A 17,420-nucleotide genomic window follows, 5' to 3' on the forward strand; every position below is an offset into this window, starting at 1 on the left:
AGTTAGCGTATATGTACATGAAGGATGACAAAAAACTGTACCATTTCGTGATGAGCTTCTACAGTGGAAATTACACTAAAATACATGATATGGGAACAGGACACTAAAAAATTATGATGACATGGAGAAACCTTTTACCTGTTCAGAGATTCAGACTATTTCATTGGTGTTTATGCCATACTCAAGAATATTTCACCTATAACAGTGGTCAGCAAAGGGAGGAAACAAACAAACCTTCCCACGTATGCCTTTAGAGGAAACCAGGATGAGCTGGACTTGAACTCACAGTGCATCAGTGAGAGGCTCCTGGGTCATTGCGCTGCGCTGGTGTGCTAACCATCTCAGCCACAGAGGCGCCCTGATCCAGATTAACCCAATTAACATGTTAACAAAGTAAGAACAATGGAGTAATGTAAGGCTGACACCAGTAAATTAAACAAGGAAAACTTCTCCACGTCCCAGAACTAAGTTACAAGTACTGGTAGTTCATCAATTCTTGCAGCAGTTATTCTTCACCATGTACCGGTAATTCTGTACACTGAACAGGAAAGAAGGGAATTCCTTTGGTTGTTCTAGAACATGTACCAGTGATTTACTCTAGCCCTGGAATTACTTTTTTACAAGGTGTAACTTAAAGGAAAAGAACTCTAAAAAGCGAAACAGACAGCAATTAACAGATCACTTGAAACTATGCATAAATATACTGTCATTTATTTTTTAGATTTTTGTGAAGAGGGTTAAAGGCGCTCAAATGTTTGAATTCTAAGGTGGGCTTTATGGATTATACCAGTTTAGGAACTCTGATGTCACAGGAAGTTTTTCCAACTATAGTGTTGGAATAGCTCTTTATACCCATGAGTAAAATATTACTGAAATAATGTTCTTCAAAATTCCTTCCTTCTAGTGAACATCAGGTGAAAAAGGCAATGTGAGGTCAGAGTTCCTAGATACCGGCAGTATGGCTTACAAAGCCCACCATAGCATTCAAATGTTCGAACGTCTTTCAACACTCATCAAAAAAAACCTAAAAAAATAAAAGACAGTATTTTTATGGATAGTTTTCAGTTGCCTGTCCGATGAACCTTACTTCATATTTTAGCTTTCTTTTCCTTTAATAAATATCCGCCAACAGATCAGCATTGAATGTGATCCCCATGTCTTCAGAAAACACAGATACATGCAGAATACCAGTATCAGTAACACAATTTTTCCTAATTGGACAAGAATTCTTCATCAAAAACATGATTTACCAAATTACATGTATGCTCAATATCTAAGATATTCTTTAGTTCTTTTTAACTTAATTGTGTTAAAGATCACGGTTCTTCCATAAGTTAATGTAAGAGTTGCTTCCCCTTTTACAGTTTTGGCCAATCCAGTCAGGCTGATTACTGTAATTCTGCAACCTTTCCGATTGTTTGCAAAGTATTCATTGAATCATATTCTGAAGGTGCTATATTCTGTGTTGACTTCAGGATTCAGGACATTCAGGATTGGCCAGCCCTGAATCTGGCCAATTCAATCAATGTAATTTTGTCTGCAAAGTCAAATTAAAAATGTGCAAATTGGTTGAAGAATTAGGGTAGCAACTAGTGAAGTATACAGTATATGTTTTTACATCTCAATCCCTCCCTCCCCACCCCAAACATTCCATTGCCATTAGCTCAATATCTCCTCATCTGTTTCTTAAACTTTTCATAATGGAAATCATCTGTAGCCTTCTCGCCTGTTGCAGATGTTTTAGTCTTTAATTGGCTGGCTTGTCCTGTAGAAGCTGAAAAAAAAAAATCAAAATAATTTTCAACACATCAAACAAATAACAAGATACATAGGAAAATGATCGTTACATAACTAAGTGTCAAAATTTCTGTGAAAGTGGCAAAAAATGTTAATTTAGTTTAATGGGAGACTCCAAGCCCAAATCGCATCTTTTTCTTCTGTATTCCAGCACTTGCGTACTACATACCCTATGTGACCCAAAAATTCGACCACAAAAGAGCAATTCTGGAGGCAAATAAATGCTCTGAGATATTACTTCTGTTGCTAAAATTTACATTTTCCCAGTAGGATATTATCCTACCTTCCAAATACCTCTCAAAGGATCTTTCTAAAATAAATAGAACTCCTAGAGTCTGAAAAAATAAGCAACTTAGTTATGGACGAAATTTTAGGTCATTTAGGGTAGGTGTTTAAGAGCATACATGTATGAATAAGAGTTCACAGCTTTGAATCGTTTTGTTACAGGCGAGTTTTACGAATTCCACATTTTCCAAGACTTTTACAAGACATCTGCAAACTGCATCTTTTTTTTTATTCTCTTTTTTTGTTTTTTTACCTGAGAAAGGAATCAATATCACATGCTTTAACCTGTATTTCAAAATGTAAGGCTTTGAAACTATGGAATGTCTCTTTATGATCAAGGACAGATTCCTTTGATTCCTAAGAACTGCTATACTCGGATAAAAGGAGTCAGATTCCTTTGATTCCTAACAATTGCTATACTCGGATAAAAGGAGTCAGATTCCTTTGATTCCTGACAACTGTTATGCTCGGATAAAAGGAATCAGATTCCTTTGATTCCTGATAATTGTTATGCTCCGATAAAAGGAGTCAGATTCCTTTGATTTGACAATGGCCTAACACAATCTCATGACTCTGGATGATTCTCCCCCTCCCCTTCTAGATCCCCCACTCCCCTGTACTTACCTCTAGATTGTTCTGGTTCATCAGCATCCCCCACCCGGACTGGTTTGGGGGGAGCAGCTACCACCTTATCCTTGACTAGAGGAGAACTGTCCTCTATTGTAACTGTGAAACAAACAAAAAACACGAGTAGGGGCGAATGAAAAATCCTTTATCCGTAAAGAACTTATTTTTAACATGAAGATTCTGACATCTGCACTTTAGGTCAGAAGTGTTGACATCTGAAATAAGAAATGAAGATGAACAACTTAGCTTATCTACGGGACCTTTAAGCCTGACTATTACATAATGTGCAACGTTGAAAAAAGTATCCCCAACTCACTAGGCAATGCTGAAAAAAGTATCCCCAACTCACTAGGCAACGCTGAAAAAAGTATCCCCAACTCACTAGGCAACGCTGAAAAAAGTATCCCCAACTCACTAGGCAACGCTGAAAACTACTTCCAAATATACTTTCATTCATATTGTACCTTATTAACTATATGTCTTCTTAGTCTTAACTAGAATGATTTCATAGCTGGGTGCCGGGGTTGTTTTGTGTTTTGATTCCACATCTGATTTCCACCCAAGTAGACCCATGTCAGAGTAGATATAATGCCCTCCAGTGACTTACATCTGTTATGTTGCACAAAGTTGACAGCCATGTTTGTGGGAACAAAATCGGACACTTCTGCATCTTTCTTTCTCATCTTTTCCATCAGTAATTTATGCTTGGCTTCTTCTGTTGCTTCAATATTTTTGATTTTGGCACTGAAATTAGAAGAAGAAAAAAAATACAATACTTTGAGGGATCTTAGTGTTAAGGTGGATGAAACCACAGAGATCAAAGAAAAAGGCCACCAACCCTCATCAAGTACTGACAAAAAGTACTTTCATGCCTTCACCCAGCCATTGTAAAACGCAGAGAACTGACAACTCAGAAAGATTCCCAGAAATAGACAGTTAGATCTTTTTGAAGAAGTGCGAATCATTAGCCACATGCCTAGTACAAGAACTTGGTTAAATTGTTATGTCTGGACAAAAGAGGCCGTTGTTAAGTGGGCAGCCAGTTCATGCCAGATAACTTTCAACCCTCTTTGCATCACTGCTTTGAGCTGTTTTGCTATTGAGTACTGTAGGTAGTAGAGAGAAAGAAAGCAACCTAACTACCCACTGTACTTTAGGCTAGCTACAGTCACTGACAGAGTACTAGTTATAAAACAAATTCTGATACACAAATCAATCTGAAACAAGGATCTGCTGATAATCAGATAAAATGCTTGTGATACTTACTGAATGCCTAAGTCCACCTCAGGGATTCCAGACAACATCTGATTGGACAACATGTCCTCTGACCTCTTTGTCTCTGCCAATCGTAATCTGTCTGGTAACTGATACAAAGTATCTTCCTGGGGATTAGCACTGAGCAGAAAGAAAAAATGAACACTTAACCAAAGTCATATCAACAAAAATAAAGCTGATCTGCTGTTTCAGTTTAAGTTAATCCAAGGACATCATTTGCAAAACTTTCTGACTAATGACCGAAAAAAAAAAAAAGGCTCAATAATGGATTTTTGACATGACTTCCCTTAAAACCATAAATTTGGTTCTTTTTCACATATCCTTTTTTTGACCAACTCTTTGACCTGCTTTACAGAATAATAAAATTGATGTTAAAAATACAGTTGTGCGATTAACTTTCTGGCTCACTTCTCACCTTTTGTTTATTCATGGTGTTGAATTATTTCTCTTTTGCTGTTGTCTATGTTTGTTGTTTTTTCTTTGATTAACTCTATTTTTATTTTCACTAATACAACGGCGGCCAGCATTATGGTGGGAGGAAACCCACAACCGTCCGCAGGTTTTTGACAGACCTTCCCACTTATGGCCAGAGAGCAAGCCAGCATGGATTGGGCCTAAACTCACAGCGATCGCATTGGTGAGAGGCTCCTGGGTCATTACGCTGCGCTAGCACGCTAATCAACTGAGCCACAGAGGCCCCCTTGATCTTTACTTTTATGAAGTATGTTAAGCTGTGTGGCATTTGAACAACTGATAAAAACTTGACAAAGTATTCACGGAATATTGCCACAATTCACAAACATGTTTCATACGTCAAAAATTTCAACTCACTCTTCATCCAGCGTTTTTTTGCGAGCAGCTCGACCCCTCCTTTTGGCGAGTTCGTCTTCAACGAAACGCAACCTGTAAGAAATAGAATATTTTCAGTCACTTGCCAATACATATCCTTAGACAGTCACATGTCACCAAGACATACTCCAGCACTCATTCTGATTCATACCACCAAATATTGGAAAGGTGGTGTACATGACCACAAATGTAAAACATGGTTCCATGGCAACAAATGTATATGCAAGGGTATATACCTAGTTCATTAACACAGATCAAATTTCTGTGTTTCAAAATCAACAAAAGTGACTGCAAAAATCAAATAAACTGTCTGAGTTGTCAACCCAGACAGGGTCACAGAAGTGAGAATAATTAGTAGCCAGGGTACAGGTGCTGCAGTCCCAAAGTCGAGTCCAGGGCACATTCCTGGGGTGGGCCAATGAGGTGAGTGAATGAGAGCTTGGGGTTTAACGTCGTACTTAACAATTTTTCAGTCATATGAGGACGAAGGAATCCTTAGAGTGCATGTAATGTTCTCCTTGTTGCAGGACAGATTTCCATTGCTCTTTTATCTAGTGCTGCTTCACTACCTTACATAAGGTAGGTAAGCTGCCCCACCCGAGCCATTGTACTGATACGGGTCAACCAGTCGTCACATTATCCCCTTCATACTGAACGCCAAGCAAGGAAGTTACAACATCTTCTTTTAAGGTCTTAGGTGTGACTTGACACAGGACTGACCCTGGATCTACTGCTCAAAAGCGGATGCTCTACTAACTGTGCTATCGGGGCTAGTTGAGTCAATGAGGCAAGTTCACATATATTTCACAGTTATAAGAGATAGTAACATCAAACAACAAAAGTATAAAACATTTTTTAGCAAAAAAAAAAAAAAATGGAGATTTAATACATATTTGATCGTGAGAAAGTCATTTTTAATTAATCGAAAAACATAACAGGTAAATAGGATACAAAATACAAAATGCAAATGTATTTTACTGTTGTCTTTCATTTATATTAATTACTGGGTTAAAGGTCAAAGAGGTCAAACCACACACATTTCAGCATCCTCGTCACGTCTGTTTGTCTCTGCAGCAAAGGCTGTTCCAATAGCCTCCCCATCCTCTGTCACCATCCTGTCATAAAAAAAAGTAACAAGGCATTCAGAGAATCCCACCAGCTTGCCTGCTATAGCAATCAACTAGATAATGGAATCAGAATAAAGATAGAAGTAGTATAATGTTGTGGTTGTAAAGACATCATTGTGGAGAGTTTGTGCACAAAACTGAGGCAGTGGTCTTTGGTATGCAAATTGTGAACTGCATGAGTCAATCCGTGAACAATACCAATGCTGAATGTTGAACTATGGTAGTAAAGAAAAATTCATTATGGTGTGTTCCAACTTATTGGAGTGGTCTTTGATATCACTTTCCATGATTGGCTATCTGTGTCCTACTACATGGGTACCACTACAGCCCTCTGATTGGTTGAGCAAATACTCAGCTGATAATAGTCACTGTCTGAGTGGATGGTTTAAACATTCCATCACAGTATAGGAAGGCACATGCATCGGCCAGTGTCATAGGCTCCTAGTACTAACATAGATGTGGAAAGCTTTCTAGAGATACTCTGTACACCAGATAAATTGGTATACACCAAGGTAAATTCTTACACTGTACAAATCTGGTGAAGTAGCCAGAGAGACAAAAAGCTTATCTACATAAATGATGGCATAAGAAACTGCAGCCTTACAAGAAAGGCCTGTAGAAATCTGTGATTACAGGAGAACAGAATGAAGTCAATCTGAATATGTGTCCAGAAAACAGGAAAATGGTGACAAACCTGGTAAAATTGCCAGAGGAACCCAATACCCTTCTTGCTCTCGTACATTTAGGTAATCATGTGCATAAAAATTGTAGCCCTACATAAAACTTTTCTTGATTACAAAAATCAAAAATTGATTGTATCAATTAACATAATTAAAAAAACATTCACAAAGCCTACAAAACTAAAACCAATAAAACAGTTCAACCCTACATCAGTAGGTATGTAGGCATTCCATCCGATAATGTGCATTTACACACCATACCTTAGGCTAGGGAGCAAAAAAAAAAAGCCTAACCTTCAGTCCATGTATGACAGCCTAATATACTAGAGCCAAAAAAAGCTTAACCTTCAATCAATGAATGAGAGCCCATTATACATGTACAGGGGCTAAAAAAAAAAGCCTAACCTTCAGTACACGTATGATAGCGCAATATACAAGAGCCAAAGAAAAAAAGCTTAATCCACAATCAATGATTGAGAGCTCATTATACAAGTATAGGAGCTAAAGCTTAACCTTCAATCCATGTATGCGAGCCCATCATACAGAAAATGAAAAAAAAAGCTTAACCGGATACCGGCACCAACACTTTTCCTCGCTCTCACAATACCTTGCTTTACTTTGTACAGGCAGGCTAAAAATGTAAAGCTACTTGTATACCAGAAAGAGAAAAAGATGAATTACAACCTTCTTGCATCAAAGTTAACTTCTGGTTTTCCAAAGCAAATGCATCCAAAACTTATACCAACAGCAAAAAAGTCTACCAAAAAGAAATATTATTCCAGCATTCATGCTGTAAAGCAACTAAACACATGCAATGAAAATCAATGACACATTTTAGAGGATACATGGAATGCTTGATTTTTCTTTCTTAACATGGAGTTTAGGATGTATAAATATATGAAAAAGCTGCACAGCTTTCATCTCGCAGTGTAAAAATGGTTTTGAGCTATTCTTGATCTGAAGAATGGACCTGAAATATTCTTGAATACAGGGTAAAACACCAATGAAATAAATACAATACAATATAATATGTAAATAAATAAATATCAAGCTTTAAATACAGTAAACACCTGAACACTGCTGATAATGTGTTATGATACTTACTGGTGAGGTTTGAGGGCCTTCATGTCTATAAAACCTCCAGTTTTCATCTTGAATGGATCATTCTGAAACAAAATTATATACATAATTCATAAACACAGGAATTTACTGAATAACAATAATATTCCTACTTCATTTATTTGCATGTGGTTTAAAGTTACTGTTAGAAGCACAGTGATGTTTCTTCAAGTTTCTCCTGTTTCAAGATTCTGGGAGTTCAACTGATTTTAGAAAGGTGTTTTGAGAGGTGTTGGAAGGTGGAATGACATCCTACTAGGAAAATGTAAATTTTAGCACTAGAAGTAATACCTGATGACATTTATTTGCCTCCAAAAATGCTCTTTTGTGGTCAAATTTTTTAGGTCAGTTAGGGTAGTTCTGCACAGGAGTTCAAGCAAAAGTTCAAAATAGCCATCACTAAATAAAGCACTTAAAACTATGCGTAGCTATATTTTTTCTCAGATTTTTCTGAAAAGAGTTAAAGGCATTTAAACATTTTAACCCTGAGGTGGGCTTTATGGACCATACCATGAGAGATTAAGAACTCTTGACATCACAGGAAGTTCTTCCAACTCTAACCAAGACAATGAATATTGGAATAACTCTTTTTACCCATCAGTATAAGACTACTGAAATGATGTTCTCGAAAATTCCTACCTTCTGGTGAACATCACGTAAAAAAAAAGTGATGTGACGTCAGAGTTCCTAGACACCATCAGTATGGCCCATAACTACCAGCATAGTATTCATATATTTGAATGCCTTTCAATACTTCTTAAAAAAACTGAAAAAATAAATGAAAGTTTTCAGTTGTCTGTGTGATGAGCCTTACTTTATATTTTAGTTTTCTTTTACTTTAATGTGAGTGATTCAGTGAAACATATTAAAGACATTAGACATGTCTGAGTTCACTGATGCCATCATGTGTTCGGGCCAGTTGTGTACCACCAATATGGCTGAGATGCACATATATACTTCACATATGGGGAAGTTCATCAATAGCTTGCAAAAAGTCAATCATTTAACCTAGGCTGTCTGGTCTCCTGTAGTCATCAGACTGACTGCCGTTGTATAAATGACTGATGAGAAACTCTTGAGTAGGCCCTATGGCACTAAATTCAATCCAAAATAATAACTATGGAAGGAATGATAATATGCTCACATCTGTTATTTCATCAGCCTTCTCAATCTTTTTCCCCAAAGCCAGAGAGGCCACGCTAACCCCATTCTGTTTACTCCTCAACTTCTGCAACTCTTTCAAATCATCGATCTTTGTTCTGGAAAATAATTAAGTCTATTAATTAGCTTACAGTTTTACTTACCATGTAGAACACTGGCAATATGTGTTATGTTAAGACAGAACATATTGATCAAAATGAAATTAAATGTATTATTTCACCCATACCACGGCGGCCACCATTATGGTGGGAGGAAATCCAGCAGAACCTACAGGAAACCCACAACCATCTGCAGGTTGCTGACAGATTTTCCCACCTACGGCCAGAGAGAAAGCCAGCATGAGCTGGACTTGAACTCACAGCGACCCCATTGGTGAGAGGCTCCTGGGCTATTGTGCCCCACTGACGTGCTAACGGTAAAGGGCCACAAAGGCCCAAGCCTATTTTGTATTTTACTGTGGTCTCATTTCACATTTAAATTTCTTTAGCAGTTCAACATGGAGAGACAACTGTTATGACAGCCAAAAAGTGCCTTGATACTTGGCAATGTAGTGAAAATAAATCACAACACTGCATACACTGATCTCAGACCGTACGTGGGAAGGTCTGCAGCAACCTGAGGATGGTCGTGGGTTTTCCTCGGACAGAGCCCGTTTTCTCCCACCACAATGATGGCCACCGTCGTATAAGTAAAATATTCTTGAGTAAGGCGTAAAACATCAATCAAATAAATAAAAAAATAAGTTCACACGATGACGATGGGGTGAACTGTGATTGTGACGTTTGACATAGGCACTCTCATGGAGTGTCCATAATCCGTCATGTGAAGAGAACGAAAGATTACAAATCTGTGGTCAGTAACATGTGAATAAATATCTAAACACTTTCACATAGTGATAATTTAATGACTTCTTACACTATCTCTTCGGTGTTATCAGATTCCTCGTCACTGCCCGAAGAATATCTTCTCTTTCGCAATTGCCTAACTCGCTTCTGTTTTGTTGTTGTCGACATCTTCCTACCCCATCTATATTCAAACGTTCAAAATGGGCTAAAACTGAACCCAGTTAAAATGTGTTAAATGATTGTCGGTTGCAATGTCACGGGCATACACTATTCTCAGTGAGACGCTTAGAAATTAGCTTTAACTGAGACTTCAAAAAAAAAAAAAAATAATAATAATAAAAAATAAAAAAATAAATAAATAAAATAAAAATAAAGAAATCTTGAATATGTGGCTGTATACTTCAAAAGATGTCCTAAAAATTACAAGTGAATTGTATAAGGAAGTTTCCCGTTTTTGATTTCAGTGTTCCAAAATAAAAATTTTAAAACTTTCGAAAACATATTGATTTGATTTCACAATTACAGTTACTGTATAACCCTTTTATCAATGCTGACAGGCACTAAATAAATATCATACCTAAATATTAGTTATTAAAAATTAATAGTATGTATAATAAATATATAAAAAGTATTTGTTTTTCATCAAAAGTAATTTTTTCTTCAGTTTACATAAATGAGTTTTCCTCTTTCACCTGTATGATGTAAAATAAATTCCAAACGAAATTTATTTGAGATCTTATGCTCTCCATCAATATGACATACATCACTGACTTATAATTAATTCAACTGTCCAAAAATCTGGTCGACCTTGAAGATGTGAAATATGGTACGTGAGTATGGAAAGAAAGTAAATAAAGCAACTGATCAGTTAAGCATTGGAAGCAACTAAATTTTAGTTTTACAAACTCTTGACAAATGTCTGTCTTTTTTCTCTGATTTTTGGCTCAAAGACACAAAAAAATAAGGTAAAAGACGAGAGCCACATAATCAATGTCGCCCCTGAAAAGATGCGAAGAACATTTGGACGATATGAAAAACCGACATTTCAGTCTTTAATCTCTGATTAAACAAGGAAGATAACTCTTATGGGCAAATCGCAAATAGAGAATAGCGAGTTATCGTGCATGTTGCTCTCGCGTACATTTCCTCTATTAGCAAATGCATGGACAAGGTGCGAGATTCGAAAACGATTCTGGAACATTGGCAGTCAAAGGTCAAATCCAAAATCTGAGACACGGAGCTCTTGGAAGGAAGTCGAGACACATTGTCATCCTTCCGACTGTTTTTGGTATGTAAGTTTTCTTTCTGTACCCTTTTCATGTGCGCAAATAGCGTCTGCTTGTATTAGATCTGAGCATGTTTGTCACCTTAACGCTGAATTTAAGTATTTTGGCACGACTGAGCACATTAACAACCGAAACCGCTCAAGCGTTACGAAATTTGGCGCAAGCTTGACGTGCTTCCCGGATAATGTTGACTTCTTGTGTAGAGCTTCATTAAGCTCAAGCACTGCGATTGGCAATACGTGTACGTTCCCAAACAATTCATCGGGCTTAATTTAGGCATACGTTAAAAATATTCAAATAAATAAATAAATGCATACGTTAAAATGTTAGACATATTGTCATGTTTCTCATCATCAAATGAATAAATAAAATATCTCGGTGTATTATTCGCATTTTATCGTAGTCCAGAAAGACCCACACAACAGAGAAAACGAAATAATAAACTTTTATAAATATAATAGAGACTTGTTTTTCATACACCCACCCCCAGGCTCTGACCGGTTTCCTCGCACCATAATGCTGGCTGCCGTTGTTTAAGTGAAATATTCTCGACTGTGGCGTAAAACACCAATGGAATAAATAAATAAATAAATAAATTCAAACACCCATAAAATTAACCCCGAAAGACTCCAACTCCTTTTCTTATATTGGCCTAATGTCATTGGAGTCTCGATGTGAACAGTATTAATTTCGTACTCGACGAAGATTCTGGCCGATTCTCTTTGTTATTGAACACGTCTTGTGTTAATAAAAGACACTAACCTAAAGACCTGCTTTCCGCACCCACAGCACCGCTATGGCACTAAATGGCACTAAACTAGTAGTGATATTTGGTGGCGATGCCGTGGGTGCGGAAAGCAGGCCTTTACGTTGGTATCCTTTATTTGCACGAGACTTGTTCGAAAACAGAGAATTGGACTGGACCTTCGTTAAGTATGAAATACTGTTAGCGTCCAATATGAGAAAAGGAGTTGGAGTTTTTCGGGGCTACAACAGGCCGAGCTATTCTACTACATGTGTTGTCCTAAGGTCGGAAACAAAGTTTCATTAATATTAGAAATAAAGCATTTCTTCTCCATAGCTTTACACTCATCTGTACTTCATGAAACCCAAGACAATCCATCGATTGCTAGCAGACCTTCCCACACATGGCGGAAGGGCGCTTCTGTATGCATCTGTGTAATATGAAAGTGTTTACATGTAGTTAACAGTAGTTGTAAGTACATGTAATTATTTATGTACAAGATCCCCTCAGGGGTCAATGTTGCCATGTGCATTTATGGCTTTTAATGGTGTGAATAATTAAACAGTACTACTTTTATCTCATAGCATTCTTTTCCCTTGAAAGATAAAGTCATTAAATGCACAGTCTGTGGCTTTTTGTACCTCTCTGCAAAAATGATCAGATTGTTATTTTATATGTGATATCTGTTTTTTTCCATGTATATTTGCTTGTAAAAAAAAAAAAGGTGAAACTGAATTAAAAGGTGCCCAAACTATTTGGCATCATCAAGCACTGAGAACTGTGCTGCATGATTTAGACCATGGATTGCTTACACTGATACCATTTGTAATTTTCAAGAAAAATATATGTAAAATCACTAGATATTCAATGTGGACATTTTGATTTTGGTAAGCAACTGACGTGTGAGTGCTTTGTGTTCGATTCAGCTTCTGACATAATGATGTCTACATGCCTTCAGTTTTCCCTTGGCGCCATGTTGAATGGCTGTAGAGAGCTGAAGCTATTAATGTGAAGTTGATCATCAACATGTCAGATCAAGGGATGTGACATTTTCAGGGGTTCATATTAGGTCAGTTCAGCATCCAGAACTGAATCCATCTGAATTCCACTAAGCAGGTAGAGAAATTCACATGCATGATGTTGCCTCGGTGGCTCAGTTGGTTAGCGTGCTAGCATAGCGTAATGACCCAGGAGTCTCTCCCCGGTGTGGTCGCTGTGAGTTCATGTCCAGCTCATGCTGGCTTCCTCTCTGGTCGTTCATGGGAAGGTCCTTCAGCAACCTGCAGATGGTCGTGGGTTTCCCCTGGGCTCTGCCCGGTTTCCCACCATAATGCTGGCAGCCGTCGTATAGGTGAAATATTCTTGAGTATGGCATAAAACACCAATCAAATAAATAAATAAATGAATTAGATGCATGAGCACGGGGGCATGCAGTGCAGTTCTACTTCCATGTGTGTATTTACACGTATAATGTTTAAGAAGAATCCATGGCCGAGTGGTTAGCGTGTACGCACAGCACAGTGATCCATTATCCTCTCATCAGTGTGGTTGCTATAAGCTGGTTATATGTGGGAAGATCTGTCGGCAACCTGTGAATGGTTCTGCCCCAGACCCTCCCCCTCAACAGCAAGCACTGTTGGTTTCCATTATGCTTGCAGTCATCTTATAAGTGGAATATTAAGTATAGCATAAAACATCAAGCAAATAAATAAGTATAATGTTCGAACTCCTGAGCACAATTAACAGCAACAAACAACACAAAATTTCTGCTGTCTGTTGTCAGTCTTGTCTGTTGTCAGTCGATGGGTATATACATGTATATGCAATCATTTTATGATAATTTATTCATGCACACGTAAACATACTGTGGTGGTGGTGGTGGGGGGGGGATATAACTAATTGATATGTTTTAATATATTTGTGACCAGGGTTAATTTAGCGTATCAAATTGTAATGTGAAATATTCTTGAGTATGTAGCTTTAACATTAATCGGGCTAATCAATCAATCAATCAATCGATTAGTTTATCTGGTGCCAAGCTATTGTTGTAGTAGGGGTGACCGTATTTATTTGTTTGCTATATTACCTGGAGACCATATTGATAAATGGCGAACAAATATTCCTGCCCAACGTAATCTTGTACCCCTTCATGAAAAAGGTCAAAGTCGGGTTAATAGGTCACGATCAGAACTCCCATAGGTTTGCTCCTTTCAAGAACAAAATTTACCTTCGACATGCTTCCATGGATATGTTGACCATGGATACCTTCTTTATGAAGATATCGCGGCGGGAAATTACTTTATTTGTGTGAGAGCTGTTGTTGGGTTTTGTGGTTGTCACTGCTGCATGTTTTACCTTTATATGCAAGACTAAAATGGAAAAACTCAATAGACTGGGTACACATGTATGTACATATGCCTAAATAATGTATAATTTCATCGGTTTCTTTTCACCATAGTGTGGTTGGCTATTGTGTAAGTGACATTCTTGAATACAGCGTAAAATTAAATTCGAATGGATAAGTAAATAAATAATTTCACGGCATTGTACATGTACCTCAACTTATCGCCCTACTGTATGAACTTAGGTACAGGTTAATTACTGTGCACTAATTATTTGCTGACATAGTGGATTTTTACAGGCAGATAAAGGTCATGACAATCATACTTTACTTCTGTTGCCAAAACTTACATTTTACAGCAGGAATTCATCCTACCTTCAGAAGGAACCTCAAAACATTTTTTTCATATTTCTGTGATTACTGAATTCAATCAAAATCCGTCAAAATATACAACTTGCTGTAATTCTTCAACCTTTTCGCATGTTTGCAAGGTGTTTATTTAACCATATTCTTAGGGTTTTAGTTTGTGTAAACTGATAAAATTACTCTTTTTGTTAAGCTCTGAAATCCAATCAATGTAGTTTTTGTCTCCAAAATCAAGTGAAAAAGGTACTTAAATTATGCTAAAAGTTGCCCTTGGAGGAATTAAAGTGATCAGTCATGAAGAAAAGTTTGGGTCAAATACATGTATATACAGTGGTTGGTTAAAAATCATGTGAAAGTATGTGGTTTACTTCAATTCTCACATAATTTCAGGTCATGTTTCGATTATACACGTATTTACAACCGTAGGGGCATTAGTTGGTGTCAATTTGCATGAATTTATAGTTCATTTCCTCTACCTAATGACATACATGGATAATAGTCAGTTGCATGTGCATACATCTTTGATGTGTTTTTCACTTGACTGACCTAGTAGCCTACACAATTTGTCATGAACCGCTCTGCAGTTCAACTGTTCCTCCAGACTCCTGGGTGATCCAGTGCTGGAGATGTTTATTTATAAACAGGTTGCTGTAGTGGTGGCTGTAGTGACCCCTCTCACTGTGTATGACCCCACCTGACCTGGGGCATGATGCCCCCTGTTAGCAAACACTACGATTCATAGGCAGTGTGCCAAATCTAAATGGGGACAGGTGCATACATGCTCTATTCATGTCATACCTGCTGTCATTAAAAATTAAAAAAAAAAAGAAAAAAAAGAAAAAAAGGATACATATACAGTGTATACAACAATTTGTGACATGCATTTTCAGTAATATTGTATATTTGGGAATTTGATATTTGTGGATTATATGAATAGACTTAATATATTGTATTTAGGCGGTACTGAACCTACATGTAACTAAACAGAGATTGTAGCAAATTAATATAGCAGGGTTGAATTTACGAATTTGTAGCTGTATACATATTTATAAAACCTTGAAGGCAGTAGGTCCTGGAGATCTTTGAAGTTGTCACATTTTTTGTTTGATTTTGAGAAGAAATATATGAGAAACTTGTCCATTTGATTTTATATACAGGGGTTATTTTCATGGATGTTACATGTAGAGGTACATGTGCATGTTACTCTCTAGCAAGCGGAACATGTCAGTATATGTATTCAGAGAAAATTCTAGGCCTGTGATTGGTCAGTCCGCCTTGGATAAGCTTCTGTATTAGACGAACAGGTGAGGGATATTTTTACTGTAAACCGACAGAGACAGGAAGTCACGTGCCAACAGCATGTTTGCCAGCATGCCCATGGAGGGAAGGACTCATATATCCGTCAAATAGCAACGCTGCTCGACAATGTACCAGTCACTAACTTTTCTTGCCTTCATTTTCAAAAGAATTCTAATGATTCAGCAGCTAACAACGTCAACATGTGAAAAAAACTTCTCCTGGCATCTTTTTGAGACAGTTAAAGTGCACACCCTTGCAAACTGAATTGAAAATGACCAATTAGCAGTTCACTTAAGGCAAGTATATGAGCTCAGCCAAGGTCGCCAGTCGAACCCTGTGCTCTTCGTCGATGTCGGCATCCTGCCGGCCACACAATGGCAAAGCATCCGTGAAAACACAACGAAGGTTGCTTGAAGAACTGATATTATTTCCAGAAAAATTGTCTGCAATGCTCTTCATTGTGATAATTGTTATATCGGCGTGTTGTGTGGGTATACGGCCCGACAATTCTTTTGGGCTCGCGAAAATATTCATGATCTCGACGAAATGTCAGGCCGTATACCCGCACTACATGCTGGCATAACTTGATGTATGCATGATGTATGCTCATATACATGTATATGTATAATGTACATATATGTGAGACAGACTCATGTTCAGGAGTCAGTCGTGTCATTTTGAATTAAATTCACATTGAGAATTGTGATTTCGCATTACACAAATTATATCCCACAAACAGCATTGACACACAGACGGTTTGAACTCGTGAAACAAATTTATATCAGGGACAGAACCCACAAAGCCATTTCTGACTTGAGCCAAATTTTTAAAACCTCTTCACAATGCTTAGTTTTTGGTTTTGGAAGTAGAAATATTGACATGTTTATTTTTCTAAGACAACATTTGAGATTGAGACAATTGGGATTGTCAAACTTTTAACTATTAGGTTGTAAAAAATGGCTCTTAAATTGTATTTAAAATTTGGACTTAAATCAGAAATGGTTTTGTGGAACCAGGGTCTTATGCATGCATTACATCTGTCTGATATGTACACACATGTATGCAAATTGGCTTGGTTTAGCTCTTTAGGGGGGCCTCCGTGGCTCAGTCAGTTAGCGCGCTAGCGCAGCGTAATGACCCAGGAGCCTCTCACTAATGCGGTCGCTGTGAGTTCAAGTCCAGCTCATGCTGGCTTCCTCTCCGGCCATACGTGGGAAGGTCTGACAGCAACCTGCGGATGGTTGTGGGTTTCCCCCGGGCTTTGTCCGGTTTCCTCCCACCATAATGCTGGCCGCCGTCGTATAAATGAAATAGTCTTGAATATGGCGTAAAACACCAATCAAATAAATACATAAATACAGTGGACAGCATTGCTTATTTTAGCCTCCAAGAGGCTGCAGCTATTGGATCGTGCCAGTAATGAACCTATGTATTATAATCCTAATGTTGTTATTAACATTTTGGGCATGGCGTTGTGTAAATATTAGTATCCAAAAAGCAGCTTTTCCAAGCCTTAACAGCAGACACTGTGTACAATGTTAGCAGGTTTGGCAAAGGAGTGGCAAATATTTTGCTGCCCACAAACCACATGTTAATGTTTGAGGGTATGGGGGGGGGT

At 37.7% G+C, this 17,420-nt stretch overlaps 1 protein-coding gene and 1 long non-coding RNA gene across 2 annotated transcripts in view; one reads left to right on the forward strand and one right to left on the reverse strand.

The window, feature by feature from the left end:
* Positions 1–1,655: 1,655 nt before the first annotated feature.
* On the reverse strand, positions 1,656–9,933 carry LOC135480627 (splicing factor C9orf78 homolog). The gene is made up of 9 exons (XM_064760516.1): positions 9,836–9,933; positions 8,904–9,018; positions 7,745–7,806; positions 5,871–5,948; positions 4,816–4,887; positions 3,976–4,104; positions 3,317–3,453; positions 2,707–2,808; positions 1,656–1,774 (listed from the first exon to the last, which is right to left on the reverse strand). Exons 1-9 carry the CDS (start codon positions 9,931–9,933, stop codon positions 1,665–1,667), a joined length of 903 nt encoding a protein of 300 aa, XP_064616586.1. The 3' UTR covers positions 1,656–1,664.
* Positions 9,934–10,920: 987 nt separating this feature from the next.
* The window catches only part of LOC135480499 (uncharacterized), a 51,089-nt gene continuing 44,589 nt past the window's right edge, over positions 10,921–17,420 (forward strand). The window contains exon 1 of the long non-coding RNA XR_010445936.1: positions 10,921–11,053. This is a non-coding gene — a long non-coding RNA (uncharacterized LOC135480499). The remainder of the gene's footprint in view (positions 11,054–17,420) is intronic.

Source organism: Liolophura sinensis, chromosome 13, assembly GCF_032854445.1.
Source record: "Liolophura sinensis isolate JHLJ2023 chromosome 13, CUHK_Ljap_v2, whole genome shotgun sequence".
Taxonomy (NCBI): Eukaryota; Metazoa; Mollusca; class Polyplacophora; order Chitonida; family Chitonidae; genus Liolophura; species Liolophura sinensis.

Bases quoted from the DNA above. Each gene is read 5' to 3' on its own strand.
- LOC135480627 (XM_064760516.1), bottom strand. From the start codon at position 9,933: ATGTCGACAACAACAAAACAGAAGCGAGTTAGGCAATTGCGAAAGAGA. The intron at 3,454-3,975 runs GTAAGTATCACA...TTCTAATTTCAG, and splicing joins GAGGTGGACTTAGGCATTCA to TGCCAAAATCAAAAATATTG. The intron at 1,775-2,706 runs GTAAGTACAGGG...TTTTTTTTTCAG, and splicing joins TGAACCAGAACAATCTAGAG to CTTCTACAGGACAAGCCAGC.